The following is a 25,884-nucleotide window of genomic DNA, read 5'->3' as shown; positions in this document are numbered from 1 at the left end:
CAGTCAAGCCAACTTACCAATTTAATTAACTTTCTGTTATCTGCCAGTGTTTTAGATATTGGGGGCACAATGAGCTAACCCCCAGACTATTCAGAAAGTCAAACTGGAAAGCAATAGGATGGGAACAGAAAGTCAAATAGAAATTGTTTCCTTATTACCCCTACTCCCCCTTTATTAGAATAATAATGATCAACAATTTATTTATAGTTGTCCCTTCCACATTTCAGGGTTTAGGGGGACAGCACCCCCCATGATCTGAAAAATACAGGTAAATACAGGAAGGAAAGACACTTCACCTTCATTTTTTTCTTTAAGAAATTATAAGGACTTAGTCTTTTCTCATGTGATGCCAAAGTCTCTATAAAAATCCTGCATTTATGAGTTTTAAAATTTTTTTCTGTTTCATCTGCTGGGCTTTGCATGTCGTCTGCGGCTTCCACAAAACTCCCTAAAGATTCCCATTTAATTTCTTGTGCCGACCCTTGATATATCGAAACCACGATGGGGCAAGTTGTGATGCGGAAGGTATAATTGTATTATATTTTTGGTCTTGGGAGACTTTCTCAGGAAGCTAGAATCATGTCTGTGTCATCTGTTCACTGCAAAGACAATACATGTAGACGCATATTTATTCAAAACAGATACTTTTGGAGCAGGATGGGCAGGCATGAATAGGTCACGATCTGAATTGTTTGAATAAAGCTCCAAATCAATGAAATCAACACAGATCCATCTGAGCAAGAACCTTAGAGGTCGTCTAGTCAACCTTCTCATTTCATAGATGAAGGAACTCAAGCCTAGATCTGTCCCAGACCACACTGGGACAAGTGACAGAGCCAGGAATCCAACTCATAACAGCTGATTGGACAGCCAGGATCCTTTCTTCACTCCTCCACTCTGATTTGCCATAGAAGCCAAGATTGCTGCTTCTCACAGGCATACGTGCTTGAGTTATTTCACATATGGCATAAATGTATACATGTGGTGAGCAGATTCAGGCTAAGAAGATCCCAAAGAGCTGACCTAGGCAATTCTATATCACTCCAACAAAACAAGGGTCTTTCTAGGTGGGCTGGAAGACATTCATTTATTCAGTCATCCAGCAGATATTTGTTGATTATCTACTATGTGCAGAAAGCTGTAATTTTAAAAGGCCCAGCAATGAGCAACCACTGACACCTTAGGAAAAGGAGTGAGAAAGTACAAATCTGTTTGTTTATTTGTCTGTGTGGTATATGAGATTGCACAGACCTCAACAGGAAAATCTAAGTGATAAGAGCTGTTGGGGGAATTTAAAAAAAAAAAAGATATGCTGTAATTACTCCTTTTGAAATACAGACATCTCTATGGACTATGTATGCCCAACAGATACATCCTCCTCCACTTACCTGGCCTGACATTTACATAACTCTTTTAAGGTTGGCAAAGTATTTTACCGGTATTATCTCATCTTATTTGTACAGCAGCCCTGTGGCATAGGAACTATTACCATCCTCATTTTTCAGATTAAGAAACTGAGGTTCAGAGAGCACAGGGTACCTGCCCAGTGTCACACAGTAATCAGTATCTGAGGCATGATCTAAACCCAAGTTTTCCTAACAAAATCCAATAGTTCATCCATTATGTCATGCTGCCCCTCAGCTTTAGTTAAAGAAAGGAAGGGACAGAAAAACTATGGTGAGATATGATCTGTAGATCATTTGGACCCCATAATATGCCCAAATTGAGACTTTTGCTCCATTTTAAAAAATTATTTCAAAGAAGAAATTGGTATCAGAAAGAAGCAAAGTCTTTGCAATCATTCTATTTCTGTGGATTCTGTCTGGATAGACTTGCAATTAATAATCATTTTAAGACCAATTTATTTTAAGACTTCAAAGTTCTCTAATGTTGATGAGGAAAGGAGTCAGGAAAGATTAAGTCATGTTTTCTGCTGGGGCCATAAAGAGTAGAAGAGGAATCAAGTACTCTCTGATGCCAACCTTCTTCCTCTCAACCAGAGAGATGTCAGTAGGTTTGGGAGAACAAGGGTGCAGCCTTGTTATTCTATGTCTTACCATACAGTTATATAAGGTGTATAAGGTGAGCCCTTATTGGTCAGAAGGTTTTTTTAAAGACATGACTCGATGGAATCAAAATAACTGTGGATGAATTACAAAAGGCTGACAGTCCTGTTAGAATAACATCAGGAAAGCTCTAGGCTAGCAGGAGCTGAGATTCACTTGCTTTGAATGCTAGAGACAAACATACAGTTGGTTTTTGTTTGTTTGAGCATTTAAGAACATAAGGAAGAAGACGGGACTGGTCGATGATAAAGGCTTATGGGAAAAGACGGAAGCAGGAAAGCTAGGAACAAAAAGTTAGCAAGGGACTGAAATCCAGGATGAAATGAGGAGATGCTAAGAGAGTACAGACCATCCCTTGTTTAATTCAAGTCACCAGACCCAGATGAACTACTTCTCAAGATACTGAAAGACTTTGCAGATCTGATTGTTGGTGTTCTATGAAAATGGAAATGGAGAGGTAGCAACAATGAGAAAGCCAATTTGATCAGTGGCTGCATTAATAAAGTCAGGGAGAATCCAAAGTAAGGGAAATGATTGTCCTGTTGTACTCTGAACTGCTTAGATCACAACTGGAGTATTTGGTTCTACCTGTCACATTTTGAACTAGCTGGAGTGTACCAGGAGTGTGGTCCCACATTGAAGTTGTGAATCTGGGTAAATGGAAAGATGCTATGGTCATTGACAGTAGGGAATTTTGGGAGTAGGATGGATTGGGGGTGGATTGGAAGAGAGGAGAAAAGAATTTATGCAACATCTAATTTAAAATGTCTAATATGAAGTTCATGATGTGAGACTGGAGCTCAGGTGAGAGACTAGAGATAGATAAACAGACAGACAGATAGATAGATGATAGATAGAAACAAAGAAAGAAATGTATATCTACCTATCTATCTTTCTCTTTATAATAATATTATATATAATATATGTTAGAGAAAGCTGACTAGGTAGAGATAAAGAGAAATATCTTTATCTCTATTTATATATGCATATATAGTTTATGTGTAACCTCTCTGTATAGATATGATAATTAAACAGGAGCTGATAAGACTACCAAATGAGAAATTGCAGAGAGAAGAAGGAACCCAGAACAGAGCCTAGGGGTATAGCCATCACTAGTAGAAATGAAAATAGATGATGAATGAATGAAGAGCCTGAATAGGAGCAGTCACAAATATAAGAGGAGAATAGAGCAGTGTCAACCCAAGGAGGAGAAAGTATCCAGGAGGACAGAGTGGTCAACCATCAGCCTGTCTGACTCTCTATGACCTCATTTGGGGTATTTTTGGAAGAGATACTAGAGTGGTTTGCTGTTTCTTTCCCTCACTCATTTTACAGATGAGAAAACTGAGGCAAACAGGGCTAAGTGACTTGTCCAGGGTCACACAGAGAGTGTCTGAGGTTGAATTTAAGAAGATAAGTCTTCCTGATTCCCAACCCAGTGCTCTATCCATTGTATCACCTAGCTGCCTGGTCAGATGCTACAGAGAGATTAAGATGAGGATTGAAGGCCATTAGTTTTGGCAAATACGGGATCACTAGCAAATCTGAAAAGAGCAGTTTCAGGTGAGTGATGAGGTTTAGAAGAGTGTGTGAGAAGAGAAAGAGGACCAGAAAGGGTAGTAGGCCCTAGGGAGGGTTTTTTGTTTTTTTTTTAAGGATGGGGAGACTTGTAAGCAGCAAAGAACCAGATGATAGGAAAAGACTAATGATTAAAAGGAGGATAAGAATGATAGTGAGAGCAATCTACTGGAGAAAATCAGAAGGGATGGGATCAAGTTTATATGTAGAGGAGCTGGCCTTAATAAGGAGGGTCACCTCTTCATCAGAGACTGGAAGAACAGAGGAACCGTTGTGGTCAATGCCTCCCATATGCTCATGGGAAAAGGACATGTTAACTACTTTCTAGTAAATAAAGGGGCCATAATATGGAAGAAGGATTACATTTGTTCTGCTTGGCCCCCAGAAGATAGAACTAGAAGCACAACAAAGAAGCTCGAGAGACACAGATTTGGGTTTGAAATAAGGAACATTTCTGTAATGCCCCGAAGTGGACCAGACTGCCTTGGAGGATAGTAAGTTCCCTTAAGGCCTGAGGTCTTCAAGAAGGGGCTAGATAACCATTCACTGGGGGCATTACAGAAGCAGTTCATACTCAGGCACAAGCATTAGAAGAGATGGAATTTAAGGTCCCCTCCAAGTCTGAGATTCCATCATATCATCAATCTGGGTAATAACCCACTGCTTAAGACTGAATTGAGAGGGGGTAAAACGCTGGCCTGCTTCCCCACTGAAAACTTTGAGGGAGATCAGAAAAACAGCTGCCAGGTTACTGATTCCATCTGTCTCTAGGGAAGAATCGAGGCCTCTTGACCAGATGAGTTTTCCAGATGGTTTGGATGAAAAGTGCCTCTTGGGATGTTACCTTGGGCACCACTGCCTGTGGACCTGCAGGATCGGTTTTCAGACTTAATCGCTGAATTCAGACCCAACAGAGGAGAGGAAACCCAGTCTGGGCAATGGATTCTCTTCATCATCACCAAGGTCCTCGATGACTTTCATGATAAGGAGGGAAATGCTCCTTAGTAAACAAAGCTCTTAGTGTCTTTCCACTCACAAATTGTTGTTGTTGTTATTGCTTGTCCTTTGTTTTTGAAGAAGACAAATGACATCTTGACTCTCATGAATGAGATTTAAGTGAGGCAGAGTTACACAAAGTTGTCAGCTTCACTCTCTCTTCCAGAGTCGTCAAAGTCCAGGGGCAGGACAAAAGTCAAGTTGACTAGCAATGGCCTGGGATGCAATGGATGACCTTGGTGTCTTAATGTCTAACTAAGCTCTGAGCGCTCCATAGTGCCTACTTCAGCTGCCTTCATGGCTGTTGAGACAAACTGTTCTCATTGGCCCTTTCCACCAAGGGAATCTTTCACATGTTTGGGGTGGATACCCCTCTAAGTCACTAGGTTTGAGGCCTGTTGCTTATCCTCGACCTGGTTTAGCCCATTTGCCACACATCATACCATCTTGGAGCTACAGTTGAGAGTTGGGTTTATGGGATGTTTGCATCTCTGGTGTAAGGGCTGACCAAACCCTCTTCACGGACCTTCATTCACTCTTAAAGTGAAAAGGAGCCACTGAAACTTAAATAAGAGAGTTTCCTTTGGAAATTCTGTGAAGGACAGGATGCGGGGTGGGGCGGGGGCGCCACGGGAAAGCCTACAGAGAGGAGGACCAAGGAAAAAGACTATTGGGATGGTCCAGGCCAGAGGTAACGTGGGACTGAATCAGGACAGTGGCTTTGTGAGTAGAGTTTAAGTTTGCAAAAAGACTAGAGGCCTAATCACAAGGTACCCTGCTTTCAAGGGAAAGGCCAAAAAGCAAACTATAACTATGCAAATTTCATTATCTCAATTAAATTATTAAGTACTGTTGAAAGGACCCTTGACTCAGGATCAGGAGACTTGGATTCAAGTCTCAGTGTTATCGATAATCACTATGTAACTCTGTGTAAGTCAATTAAACCTCCTTGAGTCTTAGTTTATGCATCCATCAAAAGAGGAGAAAGAATTAAAAGACATGGAAGATCCTTCTCCCTCTTACTCCTAGACCATTAGCCTTATTTATAAGAGAAAGGGAAATCAGAGAAGTGCCCCATTTAAATAGAATGTAGCTAAAGAACAAAGATGTCAGCTTCACTCTCTCTCCCAGAGGCATCAGGGACGAGACAAAAGGCAGAATGACTGGCAATGGCCCTGCATTAAGGGTATCTTCAATGTCTGGCCAAGCTCTAAGTATTCCACAGTGCCTGCTTCAGCCACCTTCCTAGCCATTGGAGCAAACCCTTCTCATCCATCCATTCTGCTTCTTAGAAGAGGCAGGATTTCAGAAGATGTTTAAGCAAGGAGAACAAGAGATCCAAAAGGTGTGAGCAAGGCAATTTCCTAATCATACAGTATTTGAGATTTCAATGATATCCCAAGTAAATGAAAATCAGGGGGAAAAAAGTTCCTAGACTATCACATCTAAGTTCTAGGTACATATCCTTCTTTCAGAAAGCTTGTTGCACAAAAATTAACCTACAGGGCAAATTATGTGATAATTGCTCATTACAGAAAAGGAAATTTTGCTTTACAAAAGGATTCCTAAACAGCTTTCCAATCGGGTTTAAGGATTTGTTGTGTGGATCATCAATGCTTTGGAGAGATGTGGGGGTAGGAGAGTGGGGCTGATACTATTGCTTGAAGATGAAGTAGAAATGAGGATAAAGCATCTCTAGAAGCATAAACTATGAGGGAAAAATCGGTCTGGATACTGACAGCCTCTTTTAGGAATATATCTGTTCTATAAAGAAGGACAGATTTAGATATAAAAGGTCATGATGGCCTTGGATAAATTCTCAATTTTCTTGTTCAGTTGTTTTGACTTGCCTCCAATTATTCATGACCCCATTTAGGATTTTCTTGGCAAAGATACTAGAGTGGTTTGCCATTTCCTTCTCCAGCTCATTTTACAGATGAGGAAATTGAGGCAAACAGTTGAGTGACTTGTCCAGGGTCCTATAGCTAGTAAATGTCTGAGGCTAGCTTTGAACTTGGGAAGATGAGTCTTCCTGACTCCAAGTCCAACACTTTATTCGCTGAGTCCAGGAGCAGCTGAGAAAAACGAAACCAGAAGTAAAGTCCTAAACTTGCTATTACTCTGTTTGCTGGGGCTGTTTGGTAGCAGAAAATCCTCTGATCTTAGAGCTGGAAGGAGAGTGAGAAGACACCTAGAAAATGCTCAGCTGATCAAGTAGTGTTGCCTCCTTCCCTGCACAGTAGTGAATGAGGCCAAAGGTGAGAAGTCAAAGGGAAAAGAAATGTCAAAGGAGAATCCACAAACCAGAGAATTGTAAGATCATAGAACTACTGCTGGAATGGATTCTAGGGTTCATTCAGTGCAATTCCCCCATTTTAGAGATCAAGACACTTAAACCCAGAGAATTTAAGAAACTTGCCCACTGTCACACAAGTAGTAAGTGTCAGGGCAGCAATAGGATCCAGAGCCCCTGACTCCAAATGTAGGATACTTCCCACGGTACTACACTGTCTTTTGAAAAAGCTTCCCAATGACTAATGGTTAGTTCAACAGTACTTCTGCAATCACTCACAGATTTAGGAGTTCATCCATGAATGTGTATAAGTCGCTTAGTACATTTGTTCACTGAGTACCTTTGGTTTTCTAATATCTTGCAGCATGACTCCTTTAAGGGAGCACAGCCAGTACACCGCCCCCCACCCCAAATATACTTAGCAGAGCACCAAGTAGGACACCCTTATTAGTATGGGCCTAAGTCTAAGCATAAGCTGGCTTTTCCTGGCTCCCAACCCTTGGGCTTAGCCCGCGCCCCCCCCCCCTTTTCTGCTTTCTTTCTAGCCCCTGCTTCTGTCTCTGATTTCGGTGTATCTCAGCCGGGCCTGTTACCTTGGCTTCCTATCTGCTGTTTCCCTTGGCCTGATGACTTCACTCTCCAATTTCCCAGCTTTGAACTTTGGCTCAGATCCCACCCACCACTCAAGCTTCTTGGCTTCTGACTCTATCTCATCAAGCCCTACCTACCCCAGCCCCACAAAGTCCTGTCTGTAACCTTTTCCTGTCCAACTGACCCAATGAGCCTAGATTAGTAGCTCAATACATTTCTGAAGAGCTATAATAGGGATTGGTGGGGAAGGGTTGGGGGTAGGAATAGGTCATACATGCAAGGCCAACCTCATGGGAAGACAGACTAAGTAGCCATCTATATGGTATGACTCCAAGGGCATTAGGAAGATTTTATCCCCTCTCAAAGAAATATATCCTCCACTGAATACATTTAATGACTGAAATTCTTCCATTAAAGATTCATTCCTTTTGATTAAAGCATTGCCTTATAGTAGATTGGAAATATGCCCCCTCATCATGAAGGAATAGCTTTAGCAACACTACTGTTTGTCAGATACCTTCAAACAACTGAGACCAGCCCAGCAAGTCTGTTTTCCAGTGACGAACACTGGAATATCATTGCAGAGTCAGGCACTGACTAAAGACAATAGGCTAAGGGGTAAGGAGCCCCAAAGAAGGGTCTTAGACAGCCAAAAGGCAGCATGGAAGCGGAGGGTACAAGAGGAGGAAGAAGGAGGAACTCAAAGGGGAAGCAGCAAAGGCCTGAAGACAAACTTCATCTGCTTCATCATTTTGCTTAGTACCAGCCCTACATGCATGGAAAAGATTGTACAGGTATCACAAACACTCTAAAAGTTAATCACTTAGATGGGGAGTTAGGAAATGGGTTCTAATCTTGGCTCTGCCACATACTAATAATGTGATCTTGGCCAAATCACTTAACGTGCTATACCTCAGTTTCCTCAACTAAAAAAAATGAAGGAATTTAATGAAATAATCTTCAGTGTTCCCCAGTGGTCTAACATTTTATTGTTCTAGACGTTCTGTTAATATGATACCCTCCTTGAAGATTAATTGGGCTAAGATTAAGAGAGGGACAGGGATAGGACTGACTCTGCATTTTCATCGATGTGAGGAATTCCTAATAAGTGACTTCTACCAAGGTAAGTCTGCCCCTTCTTTGCAAATGAGTCTTCAAAACTTGCCTAAAGTACATTGCCTAAAAGTGATGTGACTTGACTGGGGTCACACAGCCCTATATTTATTTTATTTTTTTTTGCAAGGCAATGGGGGTTAAGTGACTTGCCCAGGGTCACACAGCTAGTAAGTGTCAAGTGTCTGAGGTTGGATTTGAACTCAGGTACTCCTGAATCCAGGGCCAGTGCTCTATCCACCGCGCCACCTAGCTGCCCCCAACACAGCCCTATATTTCAAAGAATTTGGAACTTGAACTCGGGTCTTCCTGACTGAGACAAACACCCTATCTGCTATGCTGCTAGAGAAATATATCACTTCAGAAGAGAGCTTTGATTTCAATTCGATTCAACAAACACTTAACTAAGAGCTTACTATGTGCTAGGCACTGTGCCAGGCACCAGGGATATAATCTATACCTTTTACTCTCAAAGGACATGCAAAGTAATTAGAAGGAGAAAAGAGAGATAGAGATAGAGATACACACACACACACACACACACATATATATATATATATACACACATATGTATACATGTGTGTGTATATATATGTATACGTGTGTGTGTGTATATATATATAATTGTGATACAGAAACATGACAAATGCAAGAGAGAGGTTCAGTGCAAGTGACATGAATAATTTCGGGAAGTAGAGGTCACATTTAGCTGTTGCAAAGTGGGGGTGCAGAAAGAAAGGGGAGAGGCTTCACTGAGGAGCCAGTATCTAAGAGAACATGTGGAAGCCTGGAAGGACTTCAGGAGCTAGAGAAAGGCAAGGAAGGCAGGAATTCATTCCCGGTATGGTAATTTGTTAAGAGAGGAAAGAGGTGAGGGTTGGGAGCTTGTGGAAGGCAATATGATAGATATACCATGGGAAGGGAATCAAAAGGTTTCTCTGGAGCAGAATTGGCCAAGTTGAGGAAACAAAGTAAAAATTTATAGTACACTCAATAAGAACTGTTTGGGGGCTCTCTCTGGTAGTCTTTTGGCTTTTCAGGTGTAGGGTTACAGGAAGCCGAAGGTAGGAGTTATTGTGGCTTAGCCATTAGTAGGCCCTGCTTCTCTTCTCCCTCAAGTATTTTGCTTGGTGATCTAATCATTTCCCAAGGATTCAATTGACTTTTCTGTGCTGATGGTTTTCATGTTTACTTATCCAGACCTATCCTCTCTGATGTCCTGGTGCAGTCTCACATCTCCACGTGCTTATTGGATATCTCAAAATGGAAGATGTGTAGACATCTTAAACACAATATGTCCCAAAAGAACTCATTCTCTTTCCTCCCAAACCCTCCCTTTTCCCTAACTTCCCTATTACTGTTAAGGGCACCACCATCTTCCCAGGCTCACAACTTAAGACGTTCTCTCATTTCTCACTCTCTGCCCCTGCTGACCCTATATCCAATCTGTTGCTAAGGCCTGTCAACTTTACCATTATAACATCTCTCCTCTGTCACTGCCACCACCTTGTTGCAGGTCCTCATCACCTCATGCCTGGACTTTTGCAATTATTGGTCTTTCTGCCTCAAGCCCCTCCCTAATTCACTGCCTCTTCCACTCCTGTCAAAGTGTTCCTTCTAAAGAGCAGGTCTGATCATATCACCCCACCCACTAAAGAAATTCCAAGGTTCCCTTATCAGCCCTGATCAAATACAAAATAAAATCCTCTATTTGGTGTTTGTAACCTCCATGTGTGTATGTGTATTTATATGCATGCATCCATATACATATATGTACAACTTATTTTTATATATTATTTTAATGTTGTCTTCCCCATTAGACTGTGAGTCCCCTGAGAGAAGATAGTAATTTTTGCCCCTTTTTTTGCATCCTCAACACAGTGCTTGCCACATAGCAGGCACTTAATAACTGTTTATTGATTGACTGACTAAATCAAAAGACCTGGAGATTCAAGCACAGGAGAGAGGGAGTTATTGAAATGCCTTATCATAAAGTCAATCACAGCTCTGTCACTTACTCCCTGTGTAACCTTGGACAAGTCATTTCCCCTCTCCGGGCCTCAGTTTCCTAATCTTTAAAATGAGGAGTTTGAAGATGAACGCTAAGGTCCCTTCTAGCAACCCAAAGGATAACTTTGTAGGGAGGCAAGTGAAACCAGAATAGGAAGACTTGCAAAATAGGAAGATATTTAGGGACTAAAGGTCATGATGAGGGCAAAGAACCATTATAAAAGAAGGGAAAGAGTGGGAGAAGTAGAAAGGCAGGAGATTGTGGTCAGAGAAGGGAATTTCAGAGTCATTTCAAGGTGATTGATACAGTCAAGCTTGAATAATTTTTTGGATACCCTGTACTTAAGACTGCTTCTTTGCCTCCCTGTGACATCTGGGAAAGGGAACAGAGGAGAAAAAGAGCCAGCAATAGCTATTCCTTTACTTAGGATGGGGGTGGGGGTCAGGGGACAGAGAAAGGCATCTTTGTTTATTTTCATAGAACTTGGAGAACCAGAGCAGTGTACTCTAGCTGCTTTCCAGGAGATCAAACCAGCACAAAATAAAAGTCGCAAGGTATTTGCCAACCACGTTCAAAATCAAAATTCTATATGCACTAATGTTGTGTTTCTTGTCTTCTACTTCCTTTGTATTTTAAAGAGACAGCTTCTTTCTCAGCAGCCACATATCCATTCAATAAATGTTCTGCTTTGCCTATGAACTTCAAACTTAGCTCATAATCTAAATCAGGGCACTAAAGTCCATGACCCCATCACTTTTTTGCTATGCCGTCTGGGTTCATTCAAGACAAAAGCATGAGCACATCAAGATCAGTTCTCAGAGTTACTGATCTTAAACTGCTTAATTCACCAAGTCTCTGTTTTCAGAGGTGGGCATGCAAACGATGTCCCCAGTCAGGGATAATGGCCAAACTGTACAAGCAACCTTCGTGAGACCAATCAATCACTGTTCTCAATTTGCTCCCTCACCCAATGGTTGCTCCCCATGGCCCAGACTTCTAATGAGACATCTGGACCATTGAGCACAGTGCTATCAAGTGTGAATGAAGAGATGAAGAAGTAGGGAGCATGGGGAGATGGGGAGCTCAAAAAAGGCACAGTTATCCCTTCCACATCAGGACTTTCCCCATCACAGTTTCCATATATCAAGGGGTCAGCATAAGAAATTAAATGGGAATTTGGGGGGAGTTTTGCAGAAGCCACAGCTGACACAGAAAAAGTTTAGAAACTCAGAAATGCATAAAATATATGTATAGTACTGTATAATATCAAAATATTTTATCTTTTGATGCCATAAAAATTCAAACTTCTCTAGTATGAAGGGGGGGGGTCAAATAATTTTGCATGGATTTTCCAGATCATGGGGGGAGGGCATCCTCCCCAACCCCCTTTGATGTGTGAGGGATAACTGTACTACCAGATTGGGTGCCGAGCCATGGAAGGAAGACCTCACCAAATTTTTGCAAAGGGTACAGCCCTTCCCCCACCCCAATACCCCAGAATGACCAAGAGAATTACATAGAAGAATCTTTAATAAAAGAAAAGCATGAGGGAATGATAATAATTTACATTTACATAGTGCTTTAAAGTTCACAAAACTCTTCATATAAATTTTATCATATGACTTTTACAACAGCATCATAAGGTTGATGATTTTGTGTGTGTGTGTGTGTGTGTGTGTGTGTGTAATTATCCCTTTGTGAGAGATGGGGATACATGTAAGAACTGCTCAAAGAAATTAAATGACTTGGCCATGGTTGGTCCCACAGCTAGTGTCAAAGGAGTGATTTGAACTCGGGTCTCTCCTGACTCTAGGTCCAGAGTTCCTTCCATTATAACACCCTGATTCTAGTTCTCTGCCTCTGTGGTCACCCGTCTCTTGTCCCTTTCCCAGAAGACAAGGGGTAAGAATGGGTGGTACAAACCCAGAGAACCAAATCTTATCCAACAATCACTTATTAAGCACCTACTACATGTTAGGCATTGTACTAATAATTAGGAGATACAAAGACAGAAGAAAAACAGTCCCTGTCCTCAAGGAGTTTATACTCTCTTCTAAATTCTCTTTACACTGGAATCCTATGAGATTTAGGGTTCAAGGCTAAAAACGTTATCTAATCTGCTTGTCTTAGGTTCTAAGAGAGACTGATATAAATCATCTGCTGAGAAAAATATGCTTTGGCATTGGTGCAAAAAGTAGAACCTTATAGGTATCAATTCAAGTTTGACAAAACCAAATTAAAATTTGCCATCTTCATTCCCTTGCTGCGAAAAGACCATTCTTAGATTTGGGGACTAAAAGGTGGCTATCTCATTTTGTTTTAATAAGTGTTCTCCCAAAAATTATGATATCAACACTCTATATTATCCCAAAGCCATTGTTTAACAGAATCTCTCCAATATCACATCAGAAGTGAACCTGAAGAGTGAGATGCCCAGCTCTCAGTCCATTAATCAATTAATTTCATCTTGTGTATTTTTTTGCCCCCAAAATACTTACCTTAAGGATTTCTGCTTCTCAAAGTAGTTTCACTAAATTTTGCAGTAAGAACATGTAACCTATCTTTAAACCTTGTGGAAAAAAAAAGAGAGAAAAACACCCACACACCAGGAAATCTTTCCCCACTGTGTGGGTGGTGGAGGCCCTGAGAGTTTTATCTGCAAAGGGCAATTCTGGGGATACCAAATTGTCACCCACAGTATGGATTCCACACAGAAAAACCCTCAAACCAAGCAGTGGAAAATGCAAATACAGGAAAAAATCTATTCTATGAAAATGACTTCACAAAAATCAATAAAAATATTATGAACAAAAATGAAATATCTACAAGTTCCCATAAAAGCACAGCTGCTAATGGCAGATTCTTCAGCATAGGATATTTCTACCACCTCCATCTGTTCAACCTCCTACAACATTCCCTTTGGCTTTGATTGGATCAGAGATTGGATTTGACCTTAAAGTCAAATAACCTCATCAGGTCAAGCACATAGATCCTTAGGACTGGCAACCCCTTAAAAATGAAAAGGCTCACTTCCTTTTTTGGTAAAGTGGCAATAACAGAGAGGCAGTGTAGACTGAGCATTGAATTAGGAGTCCAAGGGTCAGGTTCCAAACCCCAGCTCTACCCCTCTGTCCATACATGACCCTGGGGCAGGATACTGATTCTCTCTGTGCCTCCATTTCCCTAATTTGTAAAATTAGGAGGTTGGACTTTATGACCTCTAAGGTCATCTTCACTCTTTGATCCTTAAATACACATAGAGTAATTGATATAAATAACAGGTTTCTTAAGTATTTTTTATTATTTACAAATCATGTTACAGAGACCATCTCATTTGATCTTCACAACTACTCTGTCTAATATGAATAAGGGAAATGAGGTTCAGAGAAATAATGTGACATTCACAGCCACACATAGCTTGTTAGTGGCAGAGTCAAGATACAGGATCCAAATTCAGTCCTTTTACCACCGTTTAAAGGACATATGATCACAGACAAAGCAAAGCAAAAACAGATCTAATTTAAAAAGATAAGCAGAGGAACCATATTTTACTAAAAGGCACCATGGACAATGAAGTAATATCAGTACTAAATATATATGCACCAAATGGTACAACATCAAAATTCTTAAAGGAAAAGTTAAATGACTTACAGGAGAAAGTAGACAGTAAAACTATACTAGTGGGGAACCTCAACTTTCTCTTCTCAGAGCTAGATAAATCTAACCTTAAAATAAATAAGAAAGATATTAAGGAGGTAAAAGAATTTTAGAAAAGTTAGATATGATAGACCTCTGGAGAAAATTGAATGGGAATCAAAAAAATATACTTTTTTCTCAGTAGTATATGACATTTTTACAAAAACTAACCACATATTAGGGCATAAAAACCTCACCAACAAATGCAGAAATATTAAATGCCTCCTTTTCAGATTATAATAGAACAAAATTACATTCAATAAAGGGCCATAATGCATGGATTAAAAATAATTGGAAACTAAATAATCTAATTCTAAAGAAATAAATGGGTCAAAAAACAAATGATAGAAAAATCAATAATTTCATTAAAGAGAATGACAACAATGAGATAACATAAAATTTGTGGCATACAGCCAAAGCAATACTTAGGGGAAATGTTATATCTCTAAACACATATATCTTTGGGGGGGGCAGGGTAATGGGGGTTAAGTGACTTGTGACTTGCTCAGGGTCACACAGCTAGTAAGTGTCAAGTGTCTGAGACCGGAGTTGAACTCAGGTCCTCCTGAATCTAGGGCCAGTGCTTTATCCACTGCGCCACCTAGCTGCCCCAACACATATATCAGTAAAAAGAGAGAAAGAACAGATTAATGGATTGGGCATGCAACTAAAAAAACTAGAAAAAAGAACAAATTGTAAAGCCCCAATCAAATACCAACATGGAAATCCTGAAAATCAAAAGAGAGATTAATAAAATTGAAATTTTAAAAAATTGAACTAAAAAATAAAACTAGGAACTGGCATATGAAAAAACAAGAAAATAGATAAACCATTGGTTAATTTGACTTTAGAAAAAGAAAGAAGAAATGCAAAATTAAGAGTACCAAAAATCAAAACAATCCATATACCAGCAATGAAATTAAAGCAATTATTAGGAGTTATTATGATCAGTTATATGCCAGTAAAGCTGACAATCTAAGTGAAATGGAAGAACATATAGAAAAATATAAATTGCCCAGATTAAAAATAAAATAAATAACTCTATCTTAGAAAAAGAAATTGATTGAATCATAAATGAACTCCCTAAGAAAAAAATCACTAGGATCAGATGAATTTACAAGTGAATTCTACTAAACATTTATGGAAGAATTAATCCCAATACTACATAAACTATTTGAAAAAATTGGTAAAGAAAGAGGAAGGAGTACTACTAAATTCCTCTTATAACACAAATATGGTTTTGATATCTAAACCAGGGAATGCAAAAACAGAAAGAAAACCAAAGGTCAATTTCCCTAATGAATATTGATGCAAAAAATATAAATAAAATACAAGGAAGAAGATTACAACAATGTATTACAAAGATCACACACTATGGCCAGGCGGGATTTATACCAGGAATGTGGGGCTGGTTCAATATTTGGAAAACTATAAGCAAAATTGAATGATCCTTTGTGACCCAATTTGGGGTTTTCTTGGCAAAGATACTGGAGTGGTTTGCCATTTCCTTCTCCAGCTCATTTTACAAATAAAGAAACTGAGGCAAACAGGGTTAAGTGACTTGCCCAGGGTCACACAGCTAGTAAGTATCTGGATTTGAACTCACAAAGATTAGTCTTCTTGCCTCCAGACCCCAAACTTTATCCACAGTGCCACCTGGCTAGCTGCCCAATGATATCAATAAAAGCTTTTGAAAAAATAACCCATTCTTTTAAAATACCCAAAAGCATAGTAGTAAATGTAGTCTCTTAAAATGATAAGTGATAGCTATCTACTGGGGGACAACTAGGTAGCCAGTGGATAGAGTACCAGGACTGGAGTCAGGGAGATCTGAATTCAAATCCAGCCTTAACTAATTGTGTGACCATGGGTAAGCCACTTAACCCTGTTTGCCTCAGTTTCTTCATTTGCAAAATAAGCTGGAGGAAGAAATGGTAAACCACTCCAGCATCTTTGCCAAGAAAACCCCCAAAAGGGATCATGAGTCAGATACAACTGAAACTGACTAAACAACAAACATCTATCTAAAATAAAGAGCAAGTATTATCTGTAATGGGTCTTTCCCAATAAGATCAGTGGTAAAGGAAGGATGCCCATTAGCACCATTATTATTCAATATTGGCAGTAGTTATAAGATAAGAAAAAGAAATGAAGGAATAAAAATAGGCAATGAGGAAATAAAACTATCACTTTTTGCAGATGATATGATGGCATACTTAGAGAACCCTAGAGAATCAACTAAAAAAAAACTAGTTGAAACAATTAATAACTTCAGAAAAGTTGCAGGGCATAAAGTAAACCCACATAAATCATCGGCATTTCTATATTATTACCAACAAAACCCATCACAAAGAAATAGAGAAATTCCATTTAAAATAGTTGCAGAAATTATTAAATACTTGGGCGTCTACCTGCCAAGACAAACCCAAGGACTATATGAACACAATTACAAAACACTTTTCAGACAAAGACAGATCTAAACAACTGGAGAAATGTAAAGTGCTCATGGGTAGGCCAAGCCAATATAACAAAAATGATGATTCTACCTAAATTAATTTACTTATCCAGTACCATATCAATCAAACTAGCAAAGAATTATTTTTAAAGATAGAAAAAAAATAATGACAAAATTCATTTGGAAGAACAAAAGGTCAAGAATATCAAGGGAATCAATTTTTTAAAATGTGAACAAAAGTGATCTAGCAATTCCAAATTTATAACAAATAAACTTTGTTATAAAGCAGTAATCATCAAAACTAGCTAAGAAACAGAATGGCACATCAGTGGAATAGATTAAGTACACAATATACAGTAGTAAATGACCATAATAATCTAATGTTTGATAAAGGGGACAAGAACTTATTATTTGACAAAAATTTCTGGGAAAACTAAAAATCATTTGGCAGAAACTATGCAGAGATGAACATTTCACACTATATTCCAAATATGGTTAAAATGGGTAAATTATTTAGACATAAAGGGTGATGTCACAAGTATTTTAGAAGGATGAAAAAATGTACCTGTCAGAACTATGGGTAAGGGAAAAATTAATGAACAAACAAGAGATAGAGAAGATCATGGGAAGTAAAATGGATAATTTTGATTACATGAAATTACATGGTTTTGCACAAACAAAACCAATAAAGTCGAAATTAAAAGGACAGTAGGAAACTGGGGGGGTGGGGGCATGGAATTTAGAGTCTCATTTCATAAACATATAGGGAACTGAGCCAAATGTACCAAAAAAATAAGAGCCATTCTCCAATTGATAAATGGTCAAAGGATATGAACAGACAGTTTTAAGAAGAAAAAAATCAAAGTTATCAATAGTCAAATTTTTAAATGCTCTAAATCACTATTGATTAGAGAAATTAAAATTAAAACAATTCTGAGGTACCACCTTATACCTATCAGATTGATTAACATAACAAAAAAGGAAAATGATAAATGCTGGAGGGAACCCTGTAAAAATAAGAACACTAATACCCTGTTGGTGGTAGAGTTCACAACTCTACTAGTCCAACCATTCTGGAGAACAATTTAGAACTAGGTCCAAAGGACTATAAGACTGTGCATACCCTTTGACCCAGCAATACCACTACTGGGTCTGTACTCCAAAGAGATCAAAGAAAAAAGGACCTGTATGTATGAAAATATTTATAGCTGCTCTTTTTGTGGTAGCAAAGATTTGGAAACTGTGGGGATGCCCATCAACTGGGGAATGGCTGAACTAGTTCTGTTATATCACTGTGATGGAATACCATTGTACTATAAAATATGAGGAGCAAAATAGTTTCAGAAAAAAACTTAGACGACATATGAACTTATTTGAACAAAGTGAAGTGAGTAGAACTAGGAGAACATTGTACACATTAACAGCAATATTGTAACAATGATCAGCTGTGAAAGTCTTAGCTACTCTGATCCAGACAATGACCCAATTCATCATGAGTCCCATGATGATAAATGCTATCCATCTCCAGAGGGAAAACTGATGAACTCTGAACATAGACTCAAACATACTTTTTCACTTTCTTATTGTTCCTTGCTTTTTATTGTGTTTTTTCCAACATGGACAATAAGGAGATATCTTTTGTATGACTTCACATGTATAATTTATATCATATTGCTTGTCTTCTTGAGAGCTGGGGGAAGGGTGAGAGGGAGTGTATCTGGAACATAATTTTTTTTAAAAATTAATGTTAAAAGTAAATAATTTTTTAAAAAAGGAAATGGGGAGGACTTTTGATTCATTAGTTCAGATGAGGTGAATTCAACAAACATTTATTAAGAGAATCATTTGTGCAAGGCACTGAGAACAAGTGACAATGTATCTATAGTTCTATCGTACTTGTGAAGAAAACTGGTGACAATCTCAAAGATGCCTTTGCCAACATAATTGCACTGGGGTTACCACTTGCTTCAGAGGTAACCTAGACTCTCCTTACATATGGTAGCTTTTCATAAGAGTATAAGACTCCAGGGGAAGGTGAGCGTAGCCAAGATTTTTAAAAACTGAAGTTTGTCCTCCCATCCTGACCCTTCCTCCTCACAAAGCTCATCTCTTCCTCTTTATCCCAATCACTGCTAATGATCTAACCATCTTCCATTGGCCAGGCTCTAAACACTGATAACCACCTTTGACTCACATCTCCACTTAGTCACCATAGTAACCTTATCACCAAGCCCTGTCCTTACTACAGTCTAAAACCAGCCTTACTCCATAACTCCTCTTGGAATAGACCCTCTGCTAAGAAATTACATGGTCAATGTAGGCATAAGAATTCAGAATCATTGGAATTTCAGGTCCATTGGAAGGGCACCTAGTAAGCGCAAAGAGCTATCCTAGGTGCTATGTTGCTTTGGTGGCTTCCTACTGTCTAGAGGATAAAATTCAAATTCTTCACCGTGACATAGAAAATTCTTCACAGTCTGACTCCAGCCTATTTCACATCACCCTTCCCCAACCACTCACATCTAATATTTCAGCCAAAATAGACTGAACTATTCCCCAAACTTGGAATTCCATCTCCTACTTCCACACCTTTGCTCAGGGTTTCCCATGTGCCTAGAAAGCAGACCCTCATCACTTCCTCCTCTGACAAAGCCCACCCTCCTTCAAGGAGCAGTTCAAGGTACCACCACCAACAGGAAGTCTTTTGTAATCCCCCCAGATGTTAGTGCTTCCTCCCTTCTCAAATATTATATTTACATGCATGTGCAAATGTTACATTGCCCAAATAAAACATAAGCTCCCTGAAGGCAAAAGCGTTGGGACTTTTAAGTTTATCTTTGTCCATCTTCAACACAACACCATAAAGTGCATGTGGTAGGTAATTAACAAATGCTTGTTGGATTGAATTGAACTGAAGGGAAACAAACATTAAGACCCAATCTCTACTCTCAAAGAGTTTATAATCCAATAGGAAAAAAAATAAGACATTTTACAGATAATAATTTTAAAAAACCCAGTTCTGAAAGCCTTGGGCACTCTGATCAATGAAAGGATCAACCAAGACTCCAGTGGACTGCTGAGGAACCTACTTTTTGAGTGATGGACTCAAGATGCAGAATGACACATACAATTCTAGACAAACCAATCTGTTTTGATTGACTATCTATAATTGTTACAAGGGCTTTGTTTTCCTTTTCCTTTTCAATAGTGATGGGATGGCAAGAGAAATAGGGACAGGGTAGCAAATATATATATATAAAGCAAAATGGGGGAAGGAGAGGAGAGACAAGCATTTATTAAGTCCCTGCCAGGTGACAAGAATGGTGTTAAGGGCCTGAAAATATTATCTCATTTCATCCTCATAACAACCCTGGGTGGTAGGTGCTATTTTTATCCTCCTTTTACAATTGAGGAAACAGCTGAGGCAGACGGGGGGGGGGGGGGGACCTCTCCAAGATCACACAGCTAGTTACTGTCTGAGGCTGGGTTTGAACTTGGTTCTTCCTTACTCCAGGCCCAGTACTCTATCCACTATACCAATTTAACAACTGGTAATTAAAATGAGAAACAGTAAGGAAGACTATAGGCTTGGGGAATGGGGGAGTGAAGAGGGAGGCTGTTCTTTGAAGACCTAAAATTCCTAAAAACCAACTTTCAATAGTATTCTCAGAATAAAGTTGGTTTTTGGTAAGTACCCTCCCACTCAATCTTATAGCATATCTGCTAACCCAGCCTTCAGAGGTCAGGCTGCACCTGAGAAGACAGGAATCAAAAATGAAACTCTTTACCTTCTGATCAGAAGCTTCTTCTGAGTATTCTCTCACACCTCCCCCAATCAACCTCTAACAAAAAGACATCCTAAACGCTGTCTAACAAGGTTTAGGAAAAGAACTCTCTGTTTCTGGATGAAGGATATGTTAGTGAAGAGAAAGGCCTCAGGTAACCAAGTATCATAAACATGGAGGATAAATTAAAACATACACTACCAAGTCACTGGTTGGGGACAGAACTGGGGCTGAGAGGTGGGAATCATTTCTTCACATTAACACATCTGGGTGTCCCAAAAGTCTTAGTGCCCTAGTGGCACTCTGTATAGGTAGAGGGCTCAGGAAAAATGCAGAAAGCTGTAAACATTAATCTTTACAGATATCAAAAAAGTTATTTGTTGTGGGGTTTCTTGGGGGGTGGGATGGGGTCTGAACCTATGATTTCATTGGTATAGGGAACTTTCAGTGAGAAAACTTCTTCTATCCATGCAGACATGTAACGATTCTACAACTTACAATTTTAGAGCATCCTCACATGGGGACAGTGAGAGATTAAATCACCTGCCCAGGATCAAACAACTAGTATATGTTGGAGTTGGAGGTAGCACTTGAACCCAGGCCTTCCTGACTCCAAGGTTGCGCTTGCGCGCTCTCTCTCTCTCTCTCTCCCCCCACTGGGCCATGCTGCCTCTGTTTACAGCTCTGAACAAAGAGGACAAGTAACTTGCCCAAGGTCATAAGTAGCAGATAAACCAAGGATTCAAATTCAGGTCCTATGACCCAAAATCCAATGCTCTTTCCTCCACACCACAGGACCAAACCAACTAACAGTGCCTGTAATTGCTTTGCTAACAGACTCATTTTGTCAAAGAGCTACACAACAATGCCAACAAATTATTTATATTGTTATCAAATGCAAACACTATAAATTGGCACGGCTACTTCTTAAAAGAAGAAGAAAACGTTTACCTGTGGCTATAGCGAATGGCTATTGTCAGACCAAGCTGTAATTAAAGAGAGAGAGAAAAAAACAAGTTAAATGTTGTCAAGCATGGCTTAAATTCAAAATAAACGAATGTTATATAATCAGTTGGGGGGGCGACTCTCAGACCTTTCTAAATGGGACATTTTCCATGTTGCCTCTTTAGTATGAACTCAACGTTCAAAGGAAATCCTGAAGATTGAAAAGCTACTGAAGAAGCCTAAAGGGTGGAGTTGTGCATAAAGGGAAGGTCTCCTTCATGAGCAAAGAGCTTCCTAAGTAGAACACATTTAACTTTGAAACAAATAAACAGAAAAAGCCAAAAGACCCCATGAGCACAGCGCTTAAATGTTTCCAAGGTTCATTCCCAGACTGTTCCACATTACAAGTCACTGGCCCAGTCAAGAAAGGGGTCGTGATGATCCGAAGCTGATAGAGCATAAAAGTTTACAAATGCCTCTAGGCCTAGTTCTTTCCCCTCCCCCCCCTCCTCTTTCTGTACTCAGCACTCCCCCTAGAAGTGAAAGGGAGATTGAGAAATGGCCCACATGGCAGAGTGAAGTAGAGACCTGGCAATTATCTGATTGGTTTGATGAATGGAGACAGCCAACTCAGGGCCAAGAAATGCACTCTGGGGTCATCCAGTCAGGCTGTCAATGTTGATCAAGTTAACTGGGTAATTATCAAATCTTCACTTCCCTTTGGCTCTCCAGCCAAAGCATTTATCCATCCTAAGCATTTATGTACAAGAGACAAAGGCAACTTGGGTGAGAAGTTGTCTCTGAGGAAGACCAAAGTTTGAAGAAAAAAAAAAAAGGACCCAAGAGTTTGAACATGTAGGATGTGGTCTCTGAAGGTCTGAGTCCTTCAGTGAGACGCTCTCTTCTCTATCATAAGTAACCTTATGACATAGTTTGCAATTGTCTTCTGTTTGGCTCTGGTATACAAAGCAGACTTAACTATTATATCATAGGCAGTCCTTCAATTTATGAATGAGTTTTCCCATAGAAAGACTACTAATTATCCTCCAAAGGTAAACTAGCCTATTTAACTCAGAAGGAAACTAAACTACATTGCTAACAGGGCTATAGAAGGGTTCTGTACACATCTAAAAGGAATTTGCCACTTGACTATATGTGAGATGCTACATAAGTTCTTTAACATGGGATCAGGGATTTGGAACTGAAAGATTTAGAGCTAGAAGGGATTTTATCATTTAGTCCAACATCCTCATTTTATATGTGGGGTAATAAAGGCCCAGAGAAAGTAGGTTACTTGTCCAGGGACACACAGCTAACAAGTATGTGAGGTAGGATTTGAACCCAGGACTTCCTATCCCCAAATTCAGCACTCTGTCTGCCATGCCATCTCTTGAGTTTAAAGTCAGAGGACCTTAGGCAAGAAACTTTACCTATCTGGGCCTCAGTTTCTCCATCTGTAGAATAAGGGGGTTAAACTAGATGAGCTCTAAAATCTCCTCCACGGCCAAATCTTAATCTACCGTGATCCTCTTCTATCAAACAAGCAGGTCAGGGTGGTTGGACTAAATGATAAGATACCTTCCAATTCTAAATCAATTAACTTAAAATTTAGATTTTGACTCATTTTCAGAGGCAGTGATTTCATTCCCTTGTAACAAAATAAATTGAAGGATGGCCTTGAAGTTAGGAAATCCTAAACTCCAATCCTGAGCATATTAGCTGCATCAGCCAGAGAATCACTTAACTTCTCACTTTTCAGGCAACATATATCAGGGCAGCTAGGTTGCATAGTTAATAGAGCATAGGCCCTGGAGTGAGGATGACCTTAATTTAAATCCAGCCTCAGGTGCTTGTATATGTGTAACCCCAGGCAAGTCACTTAACCCTGTTCACCTCAGGTCCTTATCTGTAAAAATGAGTTGGAGAAGGAAATAGCAAATCACTCCAGGATCTTTGCCAAGAAAACCCCAAAAGGGGATATAAAGAGTCAGACATGACTGAAATAACTCAACAACAACAAAATCATATACTATTGGTCAGTCAGCTTCAAGGAAATCTCTTCTAGAATTTCCTTTTATCTTGAAGAAAACAACTTATTGTGATGATCTCATCACTCCCAGTTAGACACACCATGCTGGAAGTCTTCTCTTCCTCACTCCCAGGCTCTTTTTCTTCCCATCAGATTACATGGTTCATGAATGAGGTATTCGGATAAACTGTGTGATCTAGAATCTGACCAGGGTCTGCACCAATGTCAAAACTGGTATCGAGGGCAGCTAGGTGGCGCAGTGGATAGAGCACGGGCCCTGGATTCAGGAGGACCTGAGTTCAAATCCGACCTCAGACACTTAACAATTACTAGCTGTGTGACTCTGGGCAAGTCACTTACCCCCCATTGCCCTGCCATAAAAAAACAAAAAACAAAAAACTGGTATCACTGAGTAGTGAGGGAGGAGGGTGCTTGGACGGAGGAAATAGTGCAACTCCCCCTGCCATTCTTGCCCTAGCACATGTTCTCTCTAGAACACTTTGGCTCACTTGCACCAAATCTCCAGGGATCTAACGTTTACACACATACACACACACACACACACACACACACACACACACACACACACACACACACACACACACTCACACACTCACTCCAGTTCTCTTGAACATATTGTGCTTCACTCAAAAACATCAGCTCCTCAATTTGAAACTATGTCCTAAGGGCTAGAGAACTGTGCATACCTTTGGATCCAGCAATACCACTGCTAGATCCCAAAGACATCCCCAAGAGGAGAAAAAAAGACCTCTTTGTACAAAAATATTTATAGTAGCTCTCTTTGTGGTGACTAAGAATTGGAAGTTAAAGGGATGCCCATCAATTGGGGGATGACTAAACAAGCTATGGTATATGATGGTGATGGAATATTATTGTTCTATAAGAAATAACAAGGGGGGCAGCTAGATGGCGCAGTGGTTAAAGCGCTGGCCCTGGATTCAGGAGTACCCGAGTTCAAACCTGGCCTCAGACACTTGACACTTACTAGCTGTGTGACCCTGGGCAAGTCACTTAACCCCCATTGCCCTGCAAAAAAAAAAAAAAAGAAAAAAAAGAAATAACAAGCAGGATGATTTCAGAAAGACCTGGAAAGACTTGTATGAACTGGTATGTAGTGAAATGAGCAGAACCAAGAGAACATTGTGCACAAAAACAGCAGTATTGTTTGATGAAGAACTATGAATGACTGAACTATTCTCAGCAATACAATCCCAAAGGACTAATGATGAAGCATACTATCGACCTCCAAAGAAAGGACTGATATTGATGGAACAGACGGAAGCGTGCTATTCCTTTCTTTCTCTCTTTCTTTTATTCTAATCTTCTTATACAAAATGACTAATATAGAAATGTTTTACGTAATTGTACATATATACCATGTATATGATTGCTTACTGCCTCAAGGAGGGGGAAGGGGAGTAAGGGACAAAATTGGGAACGCGAAACTTTAAATAAAAATGTTTTTTAAAAATTAGCTCCTAATTGGCAAATCTTGTCATTTCTAATGACATCTTTCACATATGTCCCTGCCTCTTCACCCACACAGCTACCACCCTAGTTCTACCTTTGTTACCTCACACCTACACTATTGAAATAGCCTTCTAAAGGTCTCCCTTCCTCCAGTCTCTTCCCCATTCTAATCTTTCCTGAATTTGATTGCCAGTGATTTTCCTGAAGGGAAGGTCTGACCATGTGATTCTCCCTCCTCCCATATACAATAAACTCCGGTGGCTCCCTAGTACCTCCAGGATAACATGCAAAGTCCTCTGCACAACATTTAAAATCCTCCTCCCTTTCCAAGCTTCTTACATTTTATTCCCCTTGACACATTCCATGATCCAGCTAAATAGACCTAACTTCTGTTCCTCAAAAACAACCCTCCCTCTCCCACTCTGTGCCTTGGCTATCTCCCATGCCTAGAATGCTCAGTCTCCCTCCTCTGTCTCTTGGTTTACCTGGTTTCCTTCAAGACTCAATTCAAATCTTACCTTCTGCAGGTCTTTCACAGTCATACTCCACCCAGTGCCTTCCCCTCTGAGATGACAATCTGTTTACTTTATGTATCAGAGCAGCTAGGTGGAGCCATAGTGCATAGAGTGCTGAGAGTAGAGACATCTTTCTGAGTTCAAATTTGACCTCATATACTTACTAGCTGTGTGAGCCTGGACAAGTCACTTAATCTTGTTTGTCTCAGTTTCCTCATCTGTTAAATGAGCTGGAGAAGGAAATGACAAACCGGAAATGGCAAACCACTCCAGCATCTTTGCCAAGAAAACCCCCAAATGGGGACACGAGTCAGACACGA

The 25,884-nt window shown here is 39.8% G+C and overlaps 1 protein-coding gene across 1 annotated transcript in view; it reads right to left on the bottom strand.

The window, feature by feature from the left end:
* Nucleotides 1-25,884, bottom strand: part of ACOXL (acyl-CoA oxidase like) — a 536,612-nt gene that overhangs the window by 351,901 nt on the left and 158,827 nt on the right. Inside the window, 1 exon segment of the mRNA XM_043984906.1 lies at nucleotides 21,536-21,570. Coding sequence (XP_043840841.1) covers nucleotides 21,536-21,570 — 35 coding nt within the window.

This window comes from Dromiciops gliroides, chromosome 2, assembly GCF_019393635.1.
Source record: "Dromiciops gliroides isolate mDroGli1 chromosome 2, mDroGli1.pri, whole genome shotgun sequence".
NCBI classification, from domain to species: Eukaryota; Metazoa; Chordata; class Mammalia; order Microbiotheria; family Microbiotheriidae; genus Dromiciops; species Dromiciops gliroides.
Note: the sequence above shows the minus strand (reverse complement) of the source record. Positions and strands in the feature narration are given on the sequence as shown.